General features: G+C 35.8%; 1 protein-coding gene across 1 annotated transcript in view; it reads left to right on the forward strand.

The window, feature by feature from the left end:
- The first annotated feature begins 7,269 nt into the window (after positions 1 to 7,269).
- Positions 7,270 to 19,641, forward strand: part of SLC37A1 (solute carrier family 37 member 1) — a 38,217-nt gene continuing 25,845 nt past the window's right edge. The window contains exons 1-6 of the mRNA XM_032219251.1: positions 7,270 to 7,634; positions 8,474 to 8,555; positions 9,470 to 9,596; positions 12,156 to 12,234; positions 13,017 to 13,152; positions 14,714 to 14,790. Of these exons, the coding sequence (XP_032075142.1) occupies positions 7,579 to 7,634; positions 8,474 to 8,555; positions 9,470 to 9,596; positions 12,156 to 12,234; positions 13,017 to 13,152; positions 14,714 to 14,790 (557 nt within the window). The 5' untranslated portion in view covers positions 7,270 to 7,578. The remainder of the gene's footprint in view (positions 7,635 to 8,473; positions 8,556 to 9,469; positions 9,597 to 12,155; positions 12,235 to 13,016; positions 13,153 to 14,713; positions 14,791 to 19,641) is intronic.

A 19,641-nucleotide genomic window follows, 5' to 3' on the forward strand; every position in this document is an offset into this window, starting at 1 on the left:
AGAAACAAGTGGACACACATTTTTCTTTAGGTGGATGTCAGTACTGATATGTGTCCCTCTAATAGAAGTTTATTGTCTAGATTAATTTATTTGGCATGTTTCAGTGTGACATTCAACTTCATTAGACGAATGAAGTGCTAGAGTAAACTAAGCAACAGATACAACAGAACTGTAAATTGTGAGGTCATACATACACAAAATCAGAAAATCTAGATAGCACTAGTGTTAATAACAATGGCCTTCCTTCACTTATTAACCTAATTTGTGTAGCTGAGGAGATATTTTTCTCACTATATTGTTTGAATAGACATCCACTCAGAGTCATGCTACCAATGGGAATTGAAGCCAGAGGTATCTTTTCTAAGAATCTAACTGATAAAACAGCATTTCTTGGAGGTGGAGGGGGCAGGGGAATGGGGACAGCAGACTATAGACCTTCATGGAAATCTGCAAAATGCATTCTTCCAAATATATATTTAGTTATTTTTATTTTCAGGATAAACTATGAGATTGAGAGTAATCTCAAAGTACTGAAATAATAACACATTCATAGGAGCTAATGTAGAGTAGTAGACTAATTAAAATACATTTTTGAAAACCTTTTTGTTCATCAGGCATTCAGTATGTATGTTGAAAGAATATTTTTGATCTGTTTTTTCCCTTTCATGTCTTGAAGTTACTGAATTTGTTTTTTAAAATACATAGTTTAAAAACCCAATAAAACAGCTTAAATATGTTCTTGTAGAGGAAGTGCAATATTTTGTAATGTTATCCACTTATCAAAATGAGCATTTATTTCTTATGGTTATGGTTTTCCTGTTTTGCAAAACAAAACAAGAATAGGCAAAAGAGGAGGTACTATTTTCTTTTTCTCTTTACTTTCCTCCAGTTCTAGGTAACTACCGTAGCTTGATCCCAGAAGAAAATTGCTCCCTGGAGCAAAGGAGGTATTTTAGTTAGATAAACTAAATCATCAGAGTTCATTTGTATAGTGATTTCTGTGTAAACCCGGATATAAATGAAATGCCACATCCATGCACAATAACAAATTAACAGTAGGCTTGGAGTTCCCGAAATTTAGTAGAAATATAAATAGCAGTGCTTTTAAAAAGCCATTTGAGGAGACCTCTCTCCAAATCAAATCAGCATGGAAAATTAACTGACTGGATGTAGGGAAGAAAGAGAGGAGGGAAGAAAATTAATAGCATATAACCTGGGAAGGGCATGATTGACTGCAGTCCTGGATAAAAGTGCAATTTTACCACTTCTGATTCTCTAAGAGCCAGTTCTTTCTTTTTAATGGCTGAAATACTGTATCTTTATGCCTACTCCAAGACATGCATAAGATTGTGCAAATGTGTATAAGTTGTTTAGTATTAAATCTATATATATGAAAGCCAAATACCATTCACTCATCACGAAATCTCCAGAACTGTAAAGACTACACACTTGAAATTCGACACATGTGTTCCTCTTGGTTTCTAGGTGCTCGCAAAGAAAGGATTTTTTCGAAAAGACCATCATCAGATCATTAGTATTTCTTTAAAGTAATTAACACACTGATATTAAGGAGTTCTACTCCCCCTCCCCACCTGAAAAGAACTCTGTTCCAACTGCCAGTTGCCTCACATTCTGTTACCTCATTTCAAACTGGCCTGCATTCTACTCCTTCACTCAGGAGTGGTCTGGGGCTCCTTACAGTACTAAACATCAGTACCTCACCAAAATGTCTCCACCTTCCACTTATGGAACTGCTTCTATACTCAAGGCAGTGGGAGCAATATTCCCTTATGTGTTTCAATCACTGATCACCACTGAGCCAACAGATTGAACTGGAATTAACTGGATTTCTCCTGCACTGCCTGATCACATAGTTTCATTGTGAAGCATGGATATCCAGCTAGTCCTTCTATATATCCAGATATACTTAATTTCCAACAAATATGCATGGGGTGGTAACCTTTAAAAATTAAATTCAGCACTTCTGCCAGTGAATTGTTTGTTTATTCTGGTGCGTTTGTGCCTTTGAGTCAGCATTTACTCCTGGCTACTGCCTGTACTAGTGCCATTAGTTTTCCTTGGCAATATTATTCAGAAATGGTTTGCCATTGTGGGAAGTTATCATCCAGCCCTCTCCCAGAAAAATGAAATATCCTAGGAAGTATTGAAAAGGCAGAATATTTCTCTGGATGTGAAAAAGGAAGAAACATGTTTTAAAACAGTGGTCTCCAACCTTGGCAACTTTAAGACCTGTGGACTTCAACTCCCAGAGTTCCTCAGCCAGCAAAGCTGGCTGAGGAACTCTAGGAGTTGAAGTCCACAAGTCTTAAAGTTGCCAAGGTTGGAGACCACTGTTTTAAAAGACAGAATTGCTGCCTGCAGCTTCCTGCCCATCCCACTTTGTCAATGAGCCATTAAAGCTTGAGCTAGCCCACTTTACATAATAAAGACTTCAGCAACAGCTACAGAAAGGCATGATAATATTGGAACTTTACTCAGCTGAGCACATGGCATCTGAGAGCTCATCCACACTTGGATTCAAAAAAACAGCCTAGAGAGTAGCCCCCTGCATGGCACCATGGGAGTCTGACAACCAATCAGAATACATTTCTTACACAGGAACAGGAAACAGAGAGGTGGGACTAAACAGGGTATAAAAAGCCTAGCAAACCCCTTCCTCAGCCCTTCTCTCTTCTTCTCCATCAACATTGAAGCATGTGATCACCTTTTCTGTTCAGGGCTCAAGCCATGTGGCCCTGTCCAACAATAAACCATCTTTCCAAGCAGACTCCATGTCTCCAGTGTCTTTATCCCCACTTGGAGCCGAACCCAGAAGGACATTTCTTTCAACACCATTACTGCCTTTTCAGGGTTAAGGGTGTGACTGGCCCAAGATCATCCAGCTGGCTTTGTGCTAAGGTGGAATTCACCATCTCCCAGTTAATTCAAATTGCTACGAAACCTAATCAATTGTAATCAATTGGACAACCTACTGATATACCTCCAGGGCTTCACACTAACTTTTATTTGCATATTTAATTAATGCATTCAGCCAAAAATTTAATTTCTGGATAAATATATAATTTACTCTTCTGGTATAAGGCTTTATTTTCTGCTTATTCATTTATGCACTACAGAAATATTTACAACTTATGAAATGAAATATTTTATCAGATCCATCTGGGCTTCATTACAAGCTTTTGTATCCCATATATTTTGTATGGAAAATGAAGCCCAATGAATTATAAGTGCCGATATAGTCTCAGGCAGGGCAATGGGCAAAATGGATGCTACAAGTTTTTGTTCTGGAAGCACTATTTTTTTATTACTAACAAGCTAAAATCATCAGAGAAAACATTCTAGATAAAGTTGCTATTTTAGCTGATAAGAAATGTGCAGTGAGATATTTAAGCCTCTCCTTTATTCCATCAGTTTTTCCTTTAGAGGCAAATTATCCTTCTTGGATTTTGATCTGCTATAAACAGTCTTTTTTGTGACCTAACAAGCAAAGACAATGGGAAAGCCAGATTCACTTAAAAACTGTGTTACTAACTTAATTGCAATGATTCACTTAACTGTGGCATAAAAGGTCGTAGAATGGGGCAAAATCCATTTATCAAATGTCTCAGCAACAGAAGTTTTGGGCTCAATTGTGGTCGTAAGTTGAGAACTACCTGCTCTGTTTACAAAACACAGCTTCAGGCTAAGGTAGAATAATTAGTTCATTAAGAAAGAAAGACCGGTTCGGCCCTCCCTCCAGGTCTGACATTTGCCACCTCTCTTCCAGCTACGCCCTTTTCTTGCCCCCGGAGAGAGAGAGAGCGTTGAACGAGCCAGACAGGTTCCCCGTTCGGCTATCCTCGCCCTGTGCCGCGCCTAAACCAGGAAGTCGCTGCCCAGGGCAGTTGTCGGAAACGGTCTCCTGAAGCGCCGGCAGCGTTTCTTTCCAAGGCGACTCGGCAGCTGGCGACCGCCGCCGTCTCCTCACTTCGGGTAAATTGCCGCACTCCGAGATCAGCCTATGGGGAGGGAACAGGCGGGAGCTTTGGGGAAAGGGACTCTCGGGGAGGCGGCAGCTTCGTAACGCGCTCTGCCTTGACCGAGGGGAGACTCTCCTCTGAAGGAGCTGCGTATCGCACCTGCGGTGGCTGAGGCTGCCGGGCAAACCAACCGAGCGGCAAATTGAAGGGGGATTCGGCGGATGAGCGGAAGGTGTGCGGGGGTGGGGAGATAGCACGTTGGGGCGCTGATGTTGGACCCAGTCTCTTTTCCAGATACCGATGCATCGTTTCGAACACATATCCAAAGACGAAATAATGGCTCACCCTTAAATAATGCTTATTTAGGCTGTGTTACTATGTGTTGCTCTTGATTGGGTATATGCTTTTCCGAGATATATTCATAAAGTGACGGTTATGAGTATTGAGATAGCCCCAATCAACCCCAAAGCCTGTGCGACGGCGGCTCGCAGCTGAATGGGGCTGATTTTTCAATTGTGCAGCAGATTCTTAACTAGTTTTGTCAATCAAATTTTCAAAAGCTAAATTCCTCTAGATGATAACTCTCATCCAGTAAACCGAGATTCTTGAAAGAAGCTAAATTCATTCTTAATGAATTTCCTCTCTAGATGGGTGGCATGGCAGTGCCATAGTTCTTGTTTGGGGAAGAGAAAAAATAGCGCTTATTTTCTCAAGATTTAAAAGTTTGATTTTATGGTTTTTACCTACTGGATTTCATCGTAGTTATGGCTGACAGGTGCAATCATTACAGATGATTGAGGCACTTTAATAAGGTCAGTAGACTTGAGCAATATCTTTCTGTTGTGGATTTAATATAGAAATCAGTTTGTATAAAAGCCAGTTCTAGATTGGGATAAACTATTTCATTTCAGCAGGCTGTCAATTTCAGGTAAAAATTGTGCATGCATGGAAGTTTATCATTTAGGTTGAAATGTTCTTTAACAATCCCAAATACCTCAGATAGAGCAGGGAAGCCAACTGAAAACAAACAGCAGAATTATTAACAAGTTGTTTTTTATTGGCACCCCTCCCCCAATAAAAATCTGCAATCTTCAAATATCTTCTAAAAGAAACTTTTTAACATAGCCTAGATAGATTCATTCAACAGTAGCATTTTTTCATCCAGTACACTAGCATCAAGAATATTAATGTCTTTTACAATTTTTGATTTAATCCCAATTTTTAGCTAATTTTATCCAGGAAACTATTTTTAATCTTGATGGCTCAAAAGCCAAGTTCTTCAGTACAATTACCTTATAAATTATGATTATATAAAAAACCAGAAGCTTTCAGGTCACATATGTCTTATAGCCTACCAGCTCATTGTCAACTGAATATAGACTTCAAACATGTAATACCTGTTTTATTTTTACTAGAATTGTGGAACAGCTAGAGTTTGACAGTCTTAAAGTTCATTTGAAAAGTGACAGGTGTCACTCTTCCTTTTCACCAATATTGTGGATATAGTTAGCAAATACCAAATAGTTAGTTGGTTCTGTTATTTAAGTTTTAAAATATGAAGTTCTTTTCTACAACAAATCATTGCTTAATCTCAATGGTGGCCCAAAGGAAGCCCATCCAAATATTATTCATATCATTAGAACCAAGAATTTCTTAGGTCCACCACTCTTGCTTTTATTTTAGTAGCATCACTTTGGAAGGGAAATATATTTGGGGCTGCTTTTGTTATACAATGGGGAATCAGTCTTGTAATTTATAGAGATCCACAGCTATGACAGAAGAGTTATTGGGCCAAGCACTACAATTAAGAAAGAACTGTTGTTTAAGTTTTGCTTTCATATTTGCACTTCATCTTCTTCATATTTCATTTCCAAGACAATTAAAGACAATGCTATATGATTGTTACAGCCCAATAATAAACTGACTCCCTCTCTTGAAAAATGTAATATAGGTATTCTCATCTGTCCTCTTTTTAAAAAAAAACATTTTACATGACCTCCTAGCAGAAACAATATTTTACTTACATGAACATAGAAAATCAAGCATTATGAAAATAAAACTATAAAATTTGGTACCTTACAGGTTTGTGAAATTGACTAGAGAATAGACAAATCATTCCTGGAAAGAAGCACCCTTCCTCCACCTCCAACACCCCTAAAGAACTGATAAATATTTTTTTAAATTAAGTTTCATATTAAATACACAGAACTGAAGGTATAATGTTTGAAAATATGCATATTTGTAGACTGAAAACTAGCCTAAAATAAATAAACAGCACCAAATGATAAAAAGATTTGTGCTGATAATTTATTTATTTATTTATTTATCAGCACAAATAAAAAAACATATGTGTGTGTGTGTGTGTGTGTGTGTGTTTGTGCTGATAAATAAATAAAGGGAGACTAGTATAGATCTATTTCAAGCTATTTAGCTCTCATCAGCTTGCCATACCCTTACTGGGATTCGAACCTGTGCTGAGCACAAATAAAACACAAATATAACAAAGGCAACAGTAAAAATATTGGGTTTCTGTCGTGATGGACTCTTGTGACGAGCCGATTGACAGATGATGGAAGCAGTTAGCTTCCTCCCATAATTGGGGCTTACCAGGGGTTGTGACACTAAATATATACCTTCTTCCCTGGCTCCAGCTGATAAGGAGGAGACCTGTGGCATAATGGCTAAGACGTTTACCTAAGATGCAATACAGCACAGGTTCGAATCCCAGTAAGGGTATGGCTAGCTGATGAGAGCTAAATAGCTTGAAATAGATCTATACTAGTCTCCCTTTATTTATTTATCAGCACAAATAAAACACAAATATAACAAAGGCAACAGTAAAAATATTGGGTTTCTGTCGTGATGGACTCTTGTGACGAGCTGATTGACAGATGATGGAAGCAGTTAGCTTCCTCCGATAATTGGGGCTTACCAGGGGTTGTGACACTAAAATATATATATGTATATTATATAGCCTTAATACCACCTATTTCTTTTACAGTTGCAAGGTAAACTGTTCACTCATGTTCACGTATTTGGATGGATGGCAAGTTGGAGTACTCAAATTCCAGAAAATGAATCTGAATATCTTGGCATCTATAGAATCAAATAATTTGGGACTACAGAATTCCATCTCTTCATAATTTGTTTTAATACGGTATTTTGGTTATAGCTTTTAATTTGAAAAAAGAGCTAATCCTGGGATAACATATAACTTAAATCTTTTCAAGATTCTTTTTGTTCAATAATTTTTCTTCCACAGACTGAGATACAAAGATAATGCATTTGAATTTATTTTTATTTTTATAATAAAGCTGATATCATTAATTTAAGATTTTAACTGCAATCCTATGAACTCTTACTTAAAAATTGGTTCAAGAGAACTCAATAGGCTTATATTCAAAAAGGGATGCATAAACTGATGGCTTGAAAATATTATATTTGTATAAAGTTAGGTATGTGGCAAAAGAATTAACCCCTCAGTGATTGGTAACATCATGGAACAAATGTAGTCACATTACATTTTGGTTTGCTGCAACCTTGGACCAAAAATTGGAAGCATCTGAATAACAAAAAGTTAAACCTGGTACTCAAGTAAATGGCTGAACTTCCACCTGGGATTAGTTTGATCACTTCATTTACAAAAGACCAATGGTAAGTTGTGGTTTATTATTACTTGAAAAGCTTTGATTTCCTTTTTAACAAATCTACATTAAAATAGAATTGTTCAGAAGAATCGTTCATAATATCTATTGTTAAAATGTGTATTTGTTTGTGTTGATACTTTTTATGACTGTAATAATATACTGCAGATATACTGTATTTCTAACAAGTGCTGTAATATAATTGTTGGGCATGAACCATAAACGGTGGTTTTTTTAGATCAGAACCATTGAGTTCAAGTGTGTATAAGATTATCAGTTAACTCAGTAGAAAGTTGTATAATCTTTACTGTCTTGATATGCAAAACACAAATGAAGAATTTCTATCCTAGAGATTAGATAATGTTTATAACTAGACAATATCTTGAAAAATCACAGCCATAGAAATTGACTGAAAATTTGCCCATTTTACTTGTGATATATGGTAGATATCACACTTGTTGGGCATGAATCAATTTTCAGAACATCTGGAAGCTATTCTAATATTTTCCTACTTATCCAGCAGTGTTTGTAGCTGATGCACAACTTCTGAGTGAGTGTACCTAAGATCAGCCAAAGCTTAAATTATTAATCTTTGGGAAAATGTACTCATGAAATACATTTTTATGTAACTCCCTAATCAATGGCAAATATTCTTCTTGAATATTCTTTCTTTTTAATGACAAACTTCCTTATCCTTGTTATGTTTCAAAAATTGTGTAAGACAAATGGAAAATTACTTAACTGATTTTATCTGCATTTCTGGATATAATAGAACAACCGAAAATAATTGCTAATATATTATCTGCAAATAAAATAACTGCAAAGCATGAAATGTTTGTTTTGTTACAGGTATAGGGCTTTCATATTTGTCTTGACTTTCATGCTGTATGTTAGTTTTCATTTATCAAGAAAGCCAATCAGTATAGTTAAGGTAAGCAAAAAGGAAGTAAGTTTTTTTTCTATATCCTGATGATGTCAAACAAGGAAGTATATGTTTATCTTCCCTAAAAGTATAGTTGTACATGACAGTACAGTAGATCTATAAAAATTCTGGATGACAATTAGAATTAGATAAATGTACAGTAATAAAACTACATAAAATATTCATAACAAACTATTATTTGGTTAACATTCTACAAAGATGCTATATTCAAAGATATGTAAAACTTGTGTATATATCTTTAAAGGGCTTTATTTCACCTGATGTCACACTATGTTTGAAATATTATAAATGTGCATTTAGGACATTTGTAAAGATACAGATATGTTGTGATGAATTTATTTTGAAAATTATGTTGGATATTCTCTTAAAAGCTATCCAAATCTTTTTATGCTTTTCATTTAACTTTTCACATGGCTAATTAGCCTTATCAAGTTTTGTGATAAACATAAAAGTTATAATCTATCTGAACTAGCCTTATCAAGTTTTAAAATAATACAGAGTAACATAACTTATTCATTCATTCAATCAATTTATATGGCCAGCCATCTCAAACAAGTGAATGGGCAGTGAACAATCATAAAAATAAAAAAGTAAATATATGCAGCCAGGAAAAATTATAATCCATAGAAGTTAATATAAAAAGGAAACGGGGTGCTTAATTTTATATTTAATTTTATAGTATGTACTATGCCAGATAAATTTCAAACTGAATAATGCATGTTATTTAAAATTTGAAAGATTGAATCAGCTTTATCAAGTTTTGAAATAATATAGTATAAAATAACTTATTTAACTTCATTTTAAATATATTTACCAGGATCTGATAGCTTGTTCCAGTAAGGTAAAGATTCAACAAAATAAAATATTCAACAGCATTTCTTTTCTCTCCTACTTTAATTTAGGGAGAACTGCATAAGCACTGTACTACTTTTCAAATTATTGAACAGGATACCTATGAAGAACATGCCATCCTCATTCCATCTGTTAAAACATTATATAATGATTCTCACTGTGGCTGGGAACCTTTTGGTGAGTAATAAGTCTCCCTTCCTCTGATAATAATAATGAAGAGTGTGCAACCAACCATAATGTGCCTTGAGTGCAATCCCAAAATAATTGGAGCACTGCTTGAACACCATCGGAATTGATAAATTCACCACCAGTCAATGGTAAAAGGTAGCCTTACTTGGAACAGCTTACATCCTACAATATCTGTAACACCTTCAGGCATTCATATCTGCCTATCCAAGGTCCTTGAGAAAGGACCTGATAAGCAGACAAAAATGCCAAATCCAGTCCGAACATGTGGTTGATTGTAAATAATAATAACAACAACAGCAACAACAGCTTATATCCTCCAACGTTACCTTAACAGTTCCTAGGTCCTTGGTTAGGACTTGAGCTGTTGAGCTACCAACCAGCCCCAAAGGCTGTAAATCTCACCAAAGATTAACCACATATAATAATAATAGTAATAGTAATAATACTATTGGAACACCATTGGAATTAACAAAAATAACTACCTACTTATCAGTTGCAATTGGCAACTTTATTTGGAACTTATTACATCCTTCAAACAATACCTTTAACACTTTCAAACAAAAACATGTACCTAATGCCAGGTCCTTGGAGATGACTCAGTAGATGCATAAAAAGGTCAAATCTAGTCTAACCTCTAATCTGACTGTGCAAGCAACCATAATAATTAGAAAAGATTAGCAAACAAATAATTGAAGTAAAGCCCTGTTTGAAATAGGACAATCAGAAAAGTATATAGATTTTACTCCATCAGTTTTATTCTAAACATATCCTTACCTGAACTTTTTAATCTTGTAAGAAGAAAATATTTTTTGAAGTAAGTCAGGAACATTAAGAAGTTCAGTACACACACACACACACACACACACACACACACACACACACACATATACCGGGTCTTTTCCCGTGTAAGATTGAGATTGTCTTGGCAACGTTTCAGCGAGGTCTCACTTGCAATCTTCAGGCTGGTGTTTTCAGCTTAAAGCTTGATCAGAGCTGCCATCCCTCTACAAACCTTGGTAGGGGAGGTGGAGTGCTGGCCCTGTTTCAGTAAGTGGATTGATTGGATGTGTAGCTGTATCATGATTGGTAGATTGGTGCTGGCTGTGTGTCCGTTGTTGTTTTGTGTTATAACAGCCTGGGTGGTGGGTGGGGCCCATTTGTTGAATATATATATATATTCTCCCTCTCTCTTTCTCCCTCCCTCCCTCCCTCCCTCCCTCCCTCCCTCCCTCTATATATATATATATATATATATATATATATATATATATATATATATATACATACATATACATACACACACACACACACATATATTAGAGTTATTTAGTTTAGATTTATCAGCACAAATACAACATATATATATATATATATATATATATATATATATATATATAGATATAGATATAGATATAGATATAGATATAGATATAGATTAGATAGAGGGAGAGGGAGGGAGGGAGGGAGAGAGAGAGAGAGAGAGAGAGAGAGAGAGAATTGGAAGTAGTGAACTTCTTCCCATATTTGGGCATACTGGGGGTTGTAACTCTAAATAGATACCTATCACCCTGGCCTAGCTGATAAGGAGTTGAACTCTGTGGCTTAATGGTTAACACATCTGCCTAAGATGCAATACAGCACAGGTTCGAATCCCAGTAAGGGTGTGGCTAGCTGATGAGAGCTAAATAGCTTGAAATAGATCTATACTAGTCTCCCTTTATTTAATTATCAGCACAAAATACAGCATATATATATATATATATATATATATATATATATATTTATTTATTTATTTATTTAAAGTCACAACCCCTGGTATGCCCAAATATGGGAGGAAGGTCACACTTCCACTCTCTGTCTTCGGCTCGTCACTTTATATCGTTATTTATCAGCATAAATATAACATATATATATACATTAGTGATATTAAGTTTAAAATTAATTACATATTTTTTTCCTTCCCAGTTCAGTATTAAATGTATTGTGAGGCAGCAAAAATACTAGCAATGTTGTTCACATGACATATTCAAGGAAAAGTGTGAAGGAGACATAATGACTGCAACCTTTCATCACATCTCCAGGATTTTGTAGATAGTGCTATGCATCCCTTTTGTCAGATAGTACAAATACAGCTTAAGCACTTAGTTCTTTACACAAGTTTAACTGAATATACAAAGCCAGCACATGCTCTTCTTTTCCCAATGCATTTACTGAATATGAACTTGTTATGCAGGGATAGTATTATTTAGACACATTTTAAAAGTTAGATATGAAAGGCCATTTTAAATTCTGCACAATTTCCATTTGTATAATGGTATGATTATTAAGTTATATACTTTTATTCATAAAAGTACATTTTCTTTTACTATAATTTGATCTTGAGAAAATTATTTTCTCTTTAAATTATTTGAAGCCATTTTTATTTTAAAAATACAGTATGAATAGATAATCACTATTTATAAAGTTATTTGTATCTAAGCAATTTGGTTCCTTGAACTGCTATGTTTGTGTGTTTGTGTGTGTGTGTGTGTGTGTGTGTATTCCTAGATAAAAGCAACTACAAGCAGTTATTGGGAGCCCTGGATTACTCATTTCTCTGTGCTTACGCTGTTGGAATGTATCTGAGGTACATTTTCTTATTCTTTATCTTGCTTCATGAGTTCAAGGTGTCAATACAGAATATTATACCATTGTTGATCTTTGTCAGCATTTTGCTTAGAGGTTTCTGGAAAGCAAAGAGAATATTACTGAATGAGAAAGTTTGGAAGAACCAAATCAAAACATGAAATTTTTCCTATTGCAATTAAAGTTGAAAGAAATATGACTTCATAATCTCATGAAATCTCATGAATTTGAATGTGTTTTGGGTGAGAACTGACATTGATTCAATTCTCTGCAAAACCACAAAATATTTCAGATGCCTGTGATTCTTGCTGCCACTGCTAAGCTATAGTATTCCATTTTGAAATGTGAGAAAACTATTTTGGACTGAATAAAATAATTCATTTTAAGTCAGTTTTATGTCTGTGTGTAAAATAGAGTACACCAAAAAGTATTTGTTTAGGCCACTCAAAATTCTATGCTTTAATGACTTAAAATAATTGTCATCCTGTTATTTGCTTTTCACTGAGGGTCTTAAAGCCTCTGTGCCCCTTTCCTACCTCTTCATGTTTTGTAATAGTTGTGATTCAACAAGCTATCCTTTGATATCATAGATATTGTTGGACCTGATTATACTGGAGACATTTTTAATAATCTTAGGAAAATATTCTTGAAATTAAATTTGAAACTTACATTTTGAGGATTTTAATAATTTGTAAGAGTTTGGTTTTCGGAGAACTATGATAATGATTAGTTTTAGTTCAATATACATTCAGAATTAATCTTCTTTTTAACCTTAATTTAAAGTGGCATAATAGGGGAGCGTTTGCCTATTCGATACTATCTCAGTGGTGGGATGCTTGCCAGTGGATTCTTCACTGCATTATTTGGAATTGGCTATTTCTGTAACATACATAGTTTGTGGTTCTACATCATTGCTCAGGTAAGCATGACTTGGTTATTTTTCCAAACCTTTCAAATACAGTCTATGAATATAAATGCATCTCTGCTGCTCCCTTTTCTTCTTGATGTTCACCAACCATAGTTTGGAGGTATTTTAGTATTATTATTACATAGCTATTGTGGCTAGTAACTATTAATTAAGTGGTCTTACATGGCTCATCTAATTTTCTTTTTTAACAATTTTATTTTATTCAAAAATTAAAAATCCAAAAGAAAAAAAATTGAACAAAGAAAAAAACTAAATAAAAACATTGAAAATAATGTGAATTTTAAAAAAGGACCAAAACACATATCACCCCCCCCCCAGTTGAACATTGACAAGTCAATTGCAACAATAATAAAAGAAAGGTCCTTCTTTCTTGAAATACATTTACCAAACCAGTATATACCATGCCAAAATGTAATCATATTATAGGTTTATATAAAAGTGTTATGATATTAGATTTCTCCAGTTCATTTCTTAGTGATTCCTGCTTTCATTGAATATTCTGCATAGCAAAACTACGGTTTGTAAAAGTTACCAAGGAAAATCTCTTCTGTTCTTTGACAGAAACATTTACATATTATTATTTTCCTTGGTAAAAGAATTTCTATTATTATTTGATATAAAAGTTTGTATTATTCTTTCTGCAGATAAACATATTTCTTAAAATCTGAACTGTTTTGTAGTTATTCTGAGAATTTATGCAATAGTATATCCTGAGACAGATCTTTTTTTTACTCTGAGGAGAAATTTTATGATCCATTTTATCTGTTTTGCAGCCCAAAGAGTTCTAGCAATAGTCTAGACTACTATTGATTAAAAGCAGTTGATAGTTAGGAAATAGAAGAATTCAAACTAATTTCTAAATCTGACTTTAAAAGCTGGATCTTTCATTGAAAGTAGCTGGACTTTGCATTGAAACAAAAGACACATGTTGTATCATGTATTTTGTAGGAGTCTATTTCCAAAACAATATATAAATAATTAAAAAAGAAAACGTTACCTTCAATTCTTACTCTTCCAAAGTACATATTTCCTAATGAGGAACATAAATCTTTGGTAAAGCAGAAGATGCCTAGTGTAGTCGAAAAGATGTTGCATTTTATGTCAGCTCTACTATTTAATAACTGAGAGGATTGCTACCTGCTTCAGAACTAAATAATGCTTGATTATTTATTCTCTTTACGAGTCATGCATAAATCAATACTCCTTTCACTTTTGCACCTTTGGCACTCCTTCAATTAAATAGATGGAGAATAAAAATATCACACAGTAAGCGCCCTTCTCTTGCACAGCAATTACTCCATATACTTCAAAATTACCCAGAAAAGTCAAATTATAATGACTAATTTAATATAGTACTGACAGAAAAGGGTAGTACAACTATGAGGCCTGTAATCTAGATGATATATTGTGTTAATTAATAATCATAATATATTTTTTCTGGAATGTGTACCATAAATTTAAATATTATATTTAATATTAGCTTATTGTATTCTACATTGTAGCTATGAAATATTTTGCTGCAGGATAATCTTTGTTCTTAAAAACTTTTCAGGTAGCTAATGGATTGGTACAAACTACTGGCTGGCCCAGTGTGGTCACCTGCATTGGCAACTGGTTTGGAAAAGGAAGGTAAATTCTCTATTTTTCTCTCTCTGGGTAGAGAGGAGAAATCTTTTGTTAAAAGCCAAGTAACTAATTCTAATAAAATAATGCTTTATCATACAGCTAAATTCATATATTATAAATGTTGTGTTTTAACCATAAAATTGTGAAATGAATTCTCCTTTATATATGAATGAAATGTCCAACATGTTGGCTGTCCTAATGAACAATTGCAACCCTGGGCAATGGATAATAAACAAACAACAAAATAAACAGATAATAAACCAGTATACTTAAAACATTAACTGAAATTAACAGCCAACCAGAAACTCTCTTACTTTACATCAACCAACTTGGTCCCAATTTTTTAGGGTTGTCTTGAAAACTAAAGAGATTGGGTCCAACTAGTGGGGGTGGTGGGGGAGGTGAGAGATTGTTCCAGAGGGCAGATACTACAGTTAAAAAAGAATACTTCTCCTCTCCCATCAGATGACATTGTTTCCAAGAAGAGTCCCAGAGCATACCCATCCTTCTAAAGCATTGTGGGATGGAGAAATTCCATCAGGAAGAGGCATTCCCACAGATATCCCAGTCCTGTACACAGTTGCACAAAGGCCCTCTTGGCCATGACTGACACCTTGTGTAGTTATCTGAGAGGAGTAACCACACAAGGCCATATCTTACGAACAACTCAGCACAAATTTGCAGAACTTATCCACTGAGTGCCAAGAATGGTCATCGTAGCAATCTATCAGTACTCTTTCTCCTCTTCATCAGAAGGGAACAAGTTAGCCTGAACAGAGCAAGTGAATGACACTCAAAGGATAAAATAAAAGCAGGGGCATAAGCATGTTTTGCTATAGCCATAAGGTAATCTTTAAGAGAGAGCCAGTTTGATGTTGTAGTTAAGGATAGAAAGTAATAAACTGTGAGTTCTATTCCTCTCTTAAGCCCAAAGCCAGCTGGGTGACCTTGGGCTAGTCTCTTTCTCTCAGTCCTAGGAAAGAGACAATAGCAAACCACTTCTGAAAAACCTTACCAAGAAATTTGCATGGACTTGCCCATGTAGTCTCTGAGAATCAATCACAATTGAGTTGAAGGTGGGGGGAGGGCTATAAGAAAGGTTCTTACCTATATTGGAGTCATACTTTGTCTTCCTCCAGTGGTCCTGTAAACATCTCTTTTGGGGGTTATCTATAAACCAGAGTTCCCAGCAAGATCTGGGCACAGAGTCCATAGAGTCACAATGTGATCCAAGTCTATTGCTCTCTCATTCTACTGGCAACAAAGAGCCTAGTTGAATCCTTATCAGTGTTTCAGTGACAACCTCAAGTTCCCTCTGAAACTCTATCAGATCTTTTAAGTACCTGGGGTAAACCAATCAAATAAAAATGGCCTCCCCACAGTGGGGAAAAATGAATTAAAATTCAAAGTTAATGGTCTGGTCTGTCCATGACAAATGACTGATGACTATTTATTATGGCTCCAGATCATCATGCCACTGCCATGAGACAAAAAGACAAAAAGCAGGACTAACATGTGGTTCCTGTGTGAATCAGGTGCTGAATAAACATAATCCATGGTGAATTCCCAGGTTGCCTCAAAGTCTGCAATTAGAGATGGCAGGTTGAAGTTTATTATGGATTTTGCTGTTTGTTATAAAAATGATATGAAACAATTATAGATTATTATTATTCGCAACAACAGAATTGTATCACAACGGCCAGTTGTTTTGCCGTATTTGGCATTGATTACTAGTTGGGCCCCACCCAGGGGCCTAGGACGTCGTAAGGTATTTTCGTAATATGCGTGCGGATCCAAGCAGTGCGGCTTTTTGCATTTGACTGATGGTGATTTTGTCAATTTTTAACTGTTTTAAATGTAATTCCCCTGCTTTTGGAACAGCATCCAGTGTGCCAATTACCACTGGAATTACTACTGCTGGTTTGTGCCATAATCGTTGAATTTCGATGTTTAAGTCCTGGTATTTCGCGATTTTTTCATATTCCTTCTCGTCGACCCTGCTATCACCTGGTATTGCGATGTCTATGATTGTAACCTTATTTTTCTCAACCAGTGTGATGTCTGGTGTATTATGCGCCAGTATTTTGTCCGTTTGTATGCGAAAATCCCACAAGATCTTGACCATCTGATTTTCGGTGACTTTTTCAGGCTGATGTTCCCACCAGTTTGTTGCTGTTTTAATATTATAATTTTTGCACAAATTCCAATGGATCATTTGTGCTACTGAATTGTGCCACAATTTATAATCAGTCTGTGTGGTTTTTTTACAGCAGCTGAGTATGTGATCAACAGTTTCATCAGCTTCTTTACAAAGTCTGCATTTGGCATCATCAGAGGATTTTTCGATTTTGGCCTTAATGGCATTTGTATGGATAGCTTGTTCTTGCGCAGCCAGGATTAGTGACTCTGTTTCTTTCTTTAATGTACCTGCTGTTAACCATAACCAAGTTTTTTCACTGTCGACTTTATCTTTTTTTTTTTCCAGAAATTGGCCATGCAATGCTTTGTTCTGCCAACTCTCCATTCTTGATTTTATCACATCTTTTCTGTATTCTTGTTTCGTCTGTTGGACCTTCAATAGATTTTTGTTCTTTACTTCGATTAATAGATGTTCTTGACTTTCAACTTGAGAGACCGCCTTCTGCCAATTACCTCCCTGCGACCAATTAGATCTCATAGATTGGGCCTCCTCCGAATTCCATCGGCCAGCCAGTGCCGGCTGGCTACTACAAGGAGGAGGGCCTTTTCAGTAGTTGCTCCGACCCTTTGGAACGAGCTCCCCGTGGAGATTCGTACTCTCACCACCGTCCAGGCCTTCCGCATAGCCCTTAAGACCTGGCTAGCCCGTCAGGCCTGGGGACAAAGATAGCCGCCCCTCCCGAATGATGAATGAATGTTGCTCATTATTTTTACTTATATGTGTCTATGTCATTGTTTGTATTCCCCCTCCTGATTTTATGTGAGCCGCCCTGAGTCCCCTAAGGGAAAAGGGCGGCCTATAAATGTTAATAAAATTCTAAATTCAAAAATTCTAAAATCAGCCAGTGCATGTTTTTCTTCTTCAACTATTTGCTTCATTTGTAATAATCCTCTGCCACCTGATTTTTGGGGCAGGTACAGTCTATCAGTATCACCACATGAATGTAAACTATAGTGCATTGCCATTAATTTCCTGGTTTTTTGGTCCAAAATGTCCAAATCAGCTTGTGTCCAGTTAACTATACCAGCTGTGTATCTTATAACTGGTATTGCCCAGGTATTTATGGCCTTGATTGTATTTCCACCATTCAATTTAGATTTCAAAATTTTCCTAACTCTGTTGGTGTACTCTCCCCTGACAATAGTTTTTACTTCTCCATGCTTGATGTTATCCAAATGCAGAATGCCTAAATATTTGTAGGCTTCATTTTTGTTGCATTTAATTAGTTGGCCATTGGGCATTTCAATTCCCTCACATGTAGTGATTTTGTCCCTTTTTATGGATACAGTGGCGCATTTTTCCATGCCAAACTGCATTGAAATATCGGTGCTAGATGATGATGATGATGAATGATTATTATTATTATTATTATCAATTGTATCATAGCGGCCAGTTGTTTCGCCGGATTTGGCATTGGTTACTAGTCGGGCCCCACCCAGGGACCTAGGACGTCGTAACGTATTTTCGTAATATGCGTGCAGATCCAAGCAGTGCGGCTTTTTGCATTTGACTGATGGTGATTTTGTCAATTTTTAACTGTTTTAAATGTAATTCCAGTGCTTTTGGAATAGCACCCAGTGTGCCAATTACCACTGGAATTATCACTGCTGGTTTGTGCCATAGTCGTTGAATTTCGATGTTTAAGTCCTGGTATCTTGCGATTTTTTCATGTTCCTTCTCGGCGACCCTGCTATCACCTGATATTGCGATGTCTATGATTGTGACTTTATTTTTCTCAACCAGTGTGATGTCTGGTGTATTTTGTCGGTTTGTATACGGAAATCCCACAAGATCTTGACCATCTGATTTTCGGTGACTTTTTCAGGCTGATGTTCCCACCAGTTTGTTGCTGTTTTAATATTATAATTTTTGCACAAATTCCAATGGATCATTTGTGCTACTGAATTGTGCCACAATTTATAATCAGTCTGCGCAATTTTTTTACAGCAGCTGAGTATGTGATCAACAGTTTCATCAGCTTCTTTGCAAAGTCTGCATTTGGCATCATCAGAGGATTTTTCGATTTTGGCCTTAATTGCATTTGTGCGGATAACTTGTTCTTGCGCAGCCAGGATTAGTGACTCTGTTCCTTTCTTTAATGTACCTGTTGTTAACCATAACCAAGTTTGTTCACTGTCCACTTTATCTTTTATTTTTTCCAGAAATTGGCCATGCAGTGCTTTGTTCTGCCAACTCTCCATTCTTGATTTTATCACATGTTTTCTGTATTCTTGTTTCGTCTGTTGGGCCTTCAGTAGATTTTTGTTCTTTACTTCGATTAATAGATGTTCTTGACTTTCTTTTAAATAATCAGCCAGTGCATGTTTTTCTTCTTCAACTGTTTGCTTCACTTGTAATAATCCTCTGCCACCAGATTTTCGGGGCAGGTATCGTCTATCAGTATCACCACGTGGATGTAAACTGTAGTGCATTGTCATTAGTTTCCTGGTTTTTCGGTCCAAAATGTCCAAATCAGCTTGTGTCCAGTTAACTATACCAGCTGTGTATCTTATAACTGGTATTGCCCAGGTATTTATGGCCTTGATTGTATTTCCACCATTCAATTTAGATTTCAGAATTTTCCTAACTCTGTTGGTGTACTCTCGCCTGACAATAGTTTTTACTTCTCCATGCTTGATGTTATCCAACTGCAG

The sequence above is a fragment of the Thamnophis elegans genome, chromosome 6 (assembly GCF_009769535.1).
Source record: "Thamnophis elegans isolate rThaEle1 chromosome 6, rThaEle1.pri, whole genome shotgun sequence".
NCBI lineage: Eukaryota > Metazoa > Chordata > Lepidosauria > Squamata > Colubridae > Thamnophis > Thamnophis elegans.